The sequence below is a fragment of the Podarcis erhardii genome (genome assembly GCF_964252035.2).
Source record: "Podarcis erhardii genome assembly, chromosome: 13".
Classification (NCBI taxonomy): domain Eukaryota; kingdom Metazoa; phylum Chordata; class Lepidosauria; order Squamata; family Lacertidae; genus Podarcis; species Podarcis erhardii.
Window position 1 is genome coordinate 19948479 of NC_138502.1, and position 8631 is coordinate 19957109.

Sequence of the window (8631 nt, forward strand, 5' to 3'; positions counted from 1 at the left end):
AACAAGTCTGTGAGGTGTTTTAGGATGGTTGGTTGAGGTGAGAGATAACAACTTGACGTTCTTGACAAGGCTAGGCGGTTTGAATCCAGCTTCTAGACCAGCACGCCTCAAAATGACTCTCCAACTATCTTTTGCTTTTAAAACTGTTTTAACACCACCTGGTGGTTTGTTCCTCCTATATATGAGTTTAGACTTCTACCCCTTGGAAGTGAAAGCGAGGGCTGTAAAAACCTGTGATCCTTCTCTTCTCTGCCTCCCACCACCTTGCCCTTTCACATAATCTAGGGGTAGGGAAGATATGCCCCATCAGCTCCCACCCAGCTTGATCATGGCCAGGGATGATGGAATCTGTAGTCCAACAATCCGGGGCAGGGGGCAGGGGGAGAGCCAGTGTGGTGTAGTGGTTAAGAGCGATAGACTCGTAATCTGGGGGACTGGGTTCGCGTCTCCGCTCCTCCACATGCAGCTGCTGGGTGACCTTGGGCCAGTCACACTTCTCTGAAGTCTCAAAGCCCCACTCACCTCACAGAGTGTTTGTTGTGGGGGAGGAAGGGAAAGGAGAATGTGAGCCGCTTTGAGACTCCTCAGGGTAGTGATAAAGCGGGATATCAAATCCAAACTCCTCCTCTTCTTCTTCTTCCCCATCCCTGATATGCACCTTCCGTGACAACAGGACAGTTGGTTCAGGCTGCCACCGATCTACCGAGCCACATTAACATGTTTGTTTAGGAATAGATTTGTCACGAAATTGCTCCACAAAAGAGCCCCCTCTGAATATTATCCTGAATCCCTCTCTCCAGATGTTCAGTGCCAGATGTGGAGTCTATGTGCAAATATAGCTCAGTTAGTAGAGCATGAGACTCTTAATCTCAAGGTTGTGGGTGCCATATCGAGCAAGAGCTGTTCTTTTAAGCACATTGAATGGCATATATTTTAATAGGAATCTGTTCTTGCAAATCTTCTGGTTTCTGAAATGAGAGAGTCTGACACAGATGGGATTGCTTTCTGGCCATGCGTTAGATGGGCAATTTTAATAGCCTCGTTTCTTACCTTGCAACTATTTTAGCACACATATATATAAATATATATATAAATGGGAATTTGAGGCTGTATGAAATACTGACAAGGAACCCCATGGACTTGTGAAAAAATAACAATGACGCTCTGTGGTAGGAACCCTTTAACGAGCTGCAAAGGGTTTTGCTGCGTTAGTCTGCTCCATCAAAATCAGCAAAGCCTTGTGAAATCTTAAAAGACCAATAAATTAAAAACCAATACCCTTATAGAAGAAAAATCTGGGGCCCTCCAGATGTTGAATGACAACTCTCCTCATCCCTGACCATTGACTATGCTGGATGGCTGATGGGAATCTAGTGCCATCTAGAGGACCACCTCCACTTTCAAAAGTGCCTTAAGTTGTGTTTTATTTCAATTTTTTTAAAAAGGCCCAGCGGCTGGGGAACAAAATGTGCTGCTTGAAGACCATGAAGAATATCCTTGAAAATTCTGGGAACTAGCCACGCTGAAAGATCTTAAAACAAGGGTTTCTCCAAGTACAGTCAGCCTGCAACTTACTCACATTTATATTGTGTACAATCAGCTTTGTACACTTGGCAAAAAAAAAGTAAAAAGGGAGCAGAATAGGGGTGGGTGAACTTTGGCAATCTTACCCACCATTGTACCCATGTGTTTTGGCTATACGCGATTTTGGGTTTAGGCGGGATCATTGGAACGCAACCTCCGTGTGTTGCAGGCTTACTGTAATTTTAAATGCTATACTAGATAGATTACAGGTAAGCCCTTAGCTATGCCTAGCTCCCTTGCAAAAACATCATTCCCAGGTCCTTTGAGAATGATGGAACTGTGGCAATTGACCCAGTTTATGGTTTCACTATAGATGAAGGATGGGGAACCTGTGGCCAAGATGTTATAATTTATTACCCACCCTTTATTTACCTCAGGGCCACAAGGTGGGTTACAACATCAAAACACATTTCTGCAAACCGTTTAAAACAAATTGCCACCACAGAATTAAGGTGGGTTCTAAAAATATACACCTTAAATGTCAAAAGCCAGGGTAAAGAGGTGCATCTTCGGCAGTTACCAGAAACAAAAATAAAGGCGCCATAAATGCCTGTGTCAGGAGTTCCACAACTAAAGGGCTGCCATAGAAAATGCTTTCTCCTGGGCTACTGCCTCACAAGCCTCTGAGGGCAGAGGAACTACCAAGATGGTCCCTCTGCCTCTCAGCACTTGAGAGGGTCTGTAGGGAAGGAGGTGGTCTTTCATGTAGCTGGGGCCCGAGTCATTTAGGGCTTCACACATGAATGTGAGCACCTTGAATTGGCCCCAGAAATGAACTGGCAACCAGTGCAGCTGTTTTTAAAGGAGTTCTATGAGATCCAACAGAACCCAAGTCAGTATCTGGCTGCTGTATTTTGGACTCGTTGAATTTCTGAGTCATCTTTAAGAAGAAAAGAAGAGTTTGGATTTGATATCCCGCTTTATCACTACCCAAAGGAGTCTCAAAGCGGCTAACATTCTCCTTTCCCTTCCTCCCCCACAACAAACACTCTGTGAGGTGAGTGGGGCTGAGAGACTTCAAAGAAGTGTGACTGGCCCAAGGTCACCCAGCAGCTGCATGTGGAGGAGCGGAGATGCGAACCCGGTTCCCCAGATTACGAGTCTATCACTCTTAACCACTACACCACACTGGCTCTGCAACGTGATAATCCAATAATAAAAAAGTTGTTGGACTCAAGTTCCCACCAGCATGATGGGAGATGGCTATTAACATTTGTTCGGTGACAATATACCTACCCTGGGGCTTAGAAGAACATTTTTAGCACACAACAATTCCAGAGTGGGAGCCTGTCCTAGTCTTTAAGGTCTCGTAAGACTCTGCTTGCTGGAATCTCAAAGACCACCACAAATTCAGTGTGGCATAAACTTTCGCTAGTTGTCACGACATGATCCCAGTCCCCGAAAGCAGGGTTCTTTTTGTGTTTCATAGCACAGGCCCACAACACAAGACAAGGGGAAAAAAAAACCAGCTGAACTTTTATTGTTTCCAAAACCAAAAATGAAAACATTGCTCTGTTTGATGAGTGGGGAGGGGCTTGGAAGGAGGTGTGGTCTTGTATAGAGAGGGGTGGAGTAAAAGGGGGATCTGGATTGGAGGGGTGGGACAGTGCCATGTCTCTCTCCACGCTGGAGGGTTGAGGGGGGGAGTGGGTGGAGGGGAAGGGGCGCCACGGGTTGTGCAGCTCGCTCTGTCGCCCTCTGGCCTCTCACTGCACCGCTTGCTCGTTGGCGCTGCTGCCAGAGTCCTGGGGCTTCATCACGTCTGGGAGCTCCGGGGGGCTGGAGAAGGGATCAATGCGGAGGGGCTCAAAGGCATCTTCTGCATGAGAGGAGGAAGAGGAGAAGACGACACAGTTTGAATTTGAGCAAGCTGGTAACTAGCAAGGCTGGAACCAAACAATTCCACAAGCCACATGCCAGTGGTGGACAAGGCCTGCGGTCAGAGCAACAAATGCAATTTTCCCATTTGCACAGTAGGCTAATTTTCAACACACACTCGCACACCCCTTTCTATCTAGGCAAACAAGAGGCATCGTCACAAGTTCAAGGACAGGTTTCAGACAGTCAAAAAGACACAAGGAGGATGCAAAGCATGGCTGGTGTCCTGGGGAAGAGTTCTGAAGACCAGGCAGAGAGGACCGCATTTGTATCCCAGGCCTGAGGTTTCCAACCCCTTAACTGAAAGCTTTTGTAAAGGCACGGGTGAGCAGAGTGCAATGCAAAATAGCAGCTGCTTACTCCCACATCAGCCCCAACACATGTCTTTCTTAAAAAGAGGCTTTTACTTCTATACTGTTTCGCACAGATGCTTTGAATTGGGTGAAATTATTGTAGCATTTCTCTGCTTTGCCTCCTGCAAACTAAGGGGAAAGAAACTACCTATCGGCTTCCCCTATATTCCTTTGCACTGCAAGACAGCTTTCTGCCCCAAAGCAGCAGCTACACACTATTTGCCTTGTCAAAAAGGGTCAAGAGAAAAAGCCAAGGATCCGGCAGCACCCAGATTCTTCCCACCGACTCATTCCTGCACAAGGCAACGGGTGCCCTGATAATTTCTACCAACGTGAATGGCAACAGGTGATTTAATGGCTAGTCAGCCTAAAAGTACCCAAATTGTAGGGCAGACAACAGATGCATGGAACAAATAAATTTTATTCCTTCCCCTTCCCAAATCTAGAAAGCAAGACACCCCAACTCACCACTGGCTCTGAAGGCCAAGCCAACTGTTGCTGGGGCCTGAGGTCGTGCCGTCTGGCTGGTGAAGCCACAGTCTCCGAGGGTTTTGCTGTCATCCAACAGTTGGTCATCCTGGAGGGTGAAGTGGAAATTGCACAACAAATTAAATCTTAGCAATGCACAAAAAAACCAAAAAAACTAACCTGGTAGCACAACACAACTTCTGCTGCAGTGGGGTGGGTAAAGATCAGCAGAGATTGCCTCTGTGAGAACAGGCCGCAATATGGCCCCATAACACCAGCAGATTGGAGCGTGCAAAGGCACACACCATTGTCACAACAACATGCATCCTGGGGGGGAGTGATGGGGATGGGTGTTTAATGAGCAACAGTAGGATCGAGGGTAGAGCTGATATTTCAAGACTTGTTCTGGGGCATTCCAGCAGGCTGAGAGAGAAGCGGAGTTAAAAATTAAGCCAATGTGTTTGGTAAATCCGTAACCCTATACTTTTCACAATGGGGAGGGGCCCCACAGCCTTGAGCTCTGCTCCACTCCATTTGTGGGCAGTGGCATTACCCTGAGAGGGCAGGGACTAAGGACGAGGGGGAATCCCAGGGGCATCACCGCTGCCGAGATAATTTTGCTCCCCTAGGCAAAGGACGTTGTCTCTCTCTCCACCCACACCGTATACAAAAGTTGACTAGACCAGCCGTTATTATAATTGCTGCAATCCACAGGGAGGGGATATTGGGGTATGCTCCGCAGTGAGCAAAAGCACCCCCCATTACCTTGTATAGCCTTTGTTCTTCTGGGGGTCTCTTAAGTATCCCCTCAACAATTCTTTTCAGCTCATACACCGTACTGGACTCCTTGGCGTCTGTGAAGATGGTCGTCTTGTGACGTCGGATCATTAAAAAGACGTCCTGTCAAATGGAAAAGTGGCAATGGGGGGTGAGCAAATATTCGCTGCACAACACCTTTTCAGGAGCTTGAGCCATGGAAGCCATTTATAACTTTAAAAAGAAAGAAGAGAGAGAACCTCTAAGTTCTCAAGAGCGTTCTTACTCACTTCCATAAAGGCAGTTATGACCTTTCACAAGTGTCCATGTGAGTGGCTATTTACAGGTTGGAGCAACTCATAGAAACCTGCATTATAGTATGTCTGACTATCTGACCAAATAGCTCAGCTCTGATTGACACTGGCTTTCTATGGCTTCAGCTTTTCCCACCACCATCTCCCCAATCCTTTCAACTGGAGGCACTAACCCGGGATTTTTTTTGCATGCAATTAAGGCGATTTTCTCCTTAACAGTTGTTTGAACCAAACAAAGACACCCTGAAAGCTGTACAAGTTGGTGGAAAGCACTGAACCACTTCAGACTGTAGGTGGGGAAAAAGCAACATTTTCAAAATCTTCCCCAAAGCTTAAAAACAAAAACCTCCTCCACTTTTGTTAGAGAACTAGCACATCAGCATCTAGCCTAGAACCTCTCTTTCTAGTGTTCTAGTTTTCTGCTTGCAGGGCATTTTTACCTGGAGGATCAGTCCAAAGTGTGGTGTCCCACCTGCGTCCTGATGTGGTAAAGTCTGCTCTACCACCTCAGTATCCAACCAACTCATTCTGCTGCATGTGTAGACTAGTCCTTAAAATTCTTTTGGCACAAGGTGCAACATGCCCCGGGCACAATGGCAGCATCCAGGTGTAACTTATTTCTTTTGAATTTGGGTAAACAAGGTTAATACCATGTTCTCATGGTACTAACCAGCATTTTGCAGGTATGCAAGTCAAAGTGCTCAATGGACAGCAACTGCTGCACATCATGTGGTGTTTATATTGGCTTTTCAGCACCCGTGGAAGACTTACTTCTCTCAACAAGCCTTCTAAGTGAAGGTTTTTTTTATTCTAATGGGATATGGGATCCAAAATTATTTTTTACATATGCAATGGTTTAATATGTTTTTATTGTATTTTAATTAAATCACTTTCAGATGTTTCACAGGAAACAATTCATAAATAAAATAAATAAATAAATATCCTTTAAGAAGTTAAACTAGGATGGAACAGTCTCCATTCATGTTGGAACTGAAAGAACCCCAACTTGTCTCATTATTGCAAGGTCAGATGTTCATGCACTGAAATACAGTAACAACAGTGATAAAGAGCTCCAAATGCAGACTGTTTCCTCCCCATTGGCCCAGTATTTTGATTTCTAAATCTGTTCACTGGATCTTGTTTCAGGGGAAGACAACATCTTTCCTCTTTAGGGCTGACAAATTCTAAAACAATAATACCCCACAATAGGTAGTGCAGCAGTTTTGACACTGCATATAATGCAGATACATAATTTCAAGTATCCACATTAGCCTTTGTTCTCACATATGTGGGCATCATTTTCCAGCTCATTTTCTTTGAGGTGTAATCCACAGTCTTTTCTCCTCTGCTGAAAATCTTAGGACTGTCTTGGATACCTTTCCATTAAGAATTTGAGGGTCTCTGAAAGGCCATTTAGCTTCTCCTTCACCATGAAAGGAAGCCTCTTATCTGATGCTTAATCAACCCATTCTACACAAACCAATCCTTTGCTGGTTACATCTCCTGGAGTCAGAAAATCTGTATGACACCCCTGCTGACTGGGTGATCTTAGGTTAGTCACTTTCCTTTAGTCTACCATACCTCACAGGGTGGTTTTGACGATAACATTGCGTGGGGTTGGGTGAGAATGACTGTGTATGCTTCCTCAGCTCCTTAGAGCAATTGTCTCCTGCATTTTCAGACACAGAAGCCACCTTCAAACACTTCCCCCCTTCTCTCAAGTTTAATTAGGAAACAAGAAAAGATTGGTGTCTTGACCCACCATAGGACAGGATGAGACCCAAGTCCCACCCCACCCCTTGAAGCCCAAGGAAGGATGGAGTAAAATAACAACAAAAACAATAATAAAACAAATACAGCTTTCTCTCACCTAACTCTCAGTGGCTGTAGGTTGGCATCCTGCTTCAAGCAACCTCTTATATTGAAAAGTCTTATCCCCCCCACCCTGCTCCACAAACTAAGAGCACTCAGGCTCTTCAACCTTTCCTTGCCACTCCTGTAATCCTGAAATATCATTGAATGCATTTTCCACTCCCCTCAACTTCTTCTTGGCTTTTCTGTCAACATAAAGCAGCATGGACAACCTTGCTTGAGAAGCGTCAAACAGCTCATTTAACCTTACTAGGGAGTGGGTGGAAATCTTAGATAAGAGGTCACCTAACAGGAATCTCATTCTCTTCCCTATTTGGTAGTGATGCTCCACAACACAACACAACACAACACAACGATAGTCTCTGTGTGTTAACGTGCATTTGTGGCATGCCATAATTACCAACACAGGATAGATGTTGGTGGGTGGGTGACGGTAGAAATGAGGAATGCTTTGCAGAAAGACAGAAAGGACTATAACCAGGTCATTGGGTGTCATGGGTACATTCTAGAGTGGGGCTTGAGTTCAGATTCTCCCAGAAAAAAGGGGTGGGGACTGTGAAACTTCCTGCTCGACCGTGTGCCAATCATCTCTTCCCAGCCCAACCTACCACACAGGGCTGTTGTAAGCATTAAATTTCGGGGGCCGGAGCAGAACTACAAACATGGCCCTGGGCTCTATGGAGGAAGGGAAGGATAAAAAAAAACACCGCCTGGACGCTATTATTAGTGTGAACAACAACAAGGGAGCGCACACACCCAATGCTGGGCAGAGAGGGAAACAGGAAAGGGAAGAAGAGGACGAGACGCGGAGGGACCTCCTCCCGTTTTGACTAGGGGGGCTGGAAAGGGTTGCCACCCAAAAAGGGGAAAGGGATGGTTGCCACGAAATAAGATTGTAGGGGGTGGCAGAGAACAGGGGGACTGGAGGGTAAGAGGGCAAAAAGAAATGAATATATGAAGAAGATGGGGCGGGGTGGGGGGAGCCACAGGGGAGGCGCTGGGGGTCGGGAGGGAGATGCTTAAACCTGGGGTATGGGGGGTGTAGAAAAAGGTGAAGGGAGCCGGCGGAGGGACGGGGGCCGGCGGAGGAAGTGGGAGGGAGAGTATCCTAGCCCTGCCACTATTATTACTACCAGCACTATTGCTATTATTGCCGACGGCCCCCCTCCCTCCTCTCCTGCTCCCCCTCCCCTACTCACCATCTCTGCAGCCGCAACCTCAGCCCAGACCCCCCAGAGAGGAAAAAGCAGCAGAACCCCCAGTATCCCAACATGCACCGCAACCTCGGGACGGCCCAGCCGGGTTTGACGGAAGGAGCGGAGCGGCGCATGCGCTTCGGTAGCGCTCGGCTGCTTTCGATTGGGTGCGGAAGACCATAGACAACTAAGTCAAAGGGACGCTCGAGA

General features: G+C 46.5%; 1 protein-coding gene across 1 annotated transcript; it reads right to left on the minus strand.

The window, feature by feature from the left end:
- Window positions 1-3040: 3040 nt before the first annotated feature.
- Window positions 3041-8583, minus strand: ELOB (elongin B). Its single transcript, XM_081837153.1, has 4 exons — window positions 8425-8583; window positions 5049-5183; window positions 4284-4392; window positions 3041-3403 (listed from the first exon to the last, which is right to left on the minus strand). Exons 1-4 carry the CDS (start codon window positions 8425-8427, stop codon window positions 3291-3293), a joined length of 360 nt encoding a protein of 119 aa, XP_081693279.1. The 5' UTR covers window positions 8428-8583; the 3' UTR covers window positions 3041-3290.
- Window positions 8584-8631: the final 48 nt, after the last annotated feature.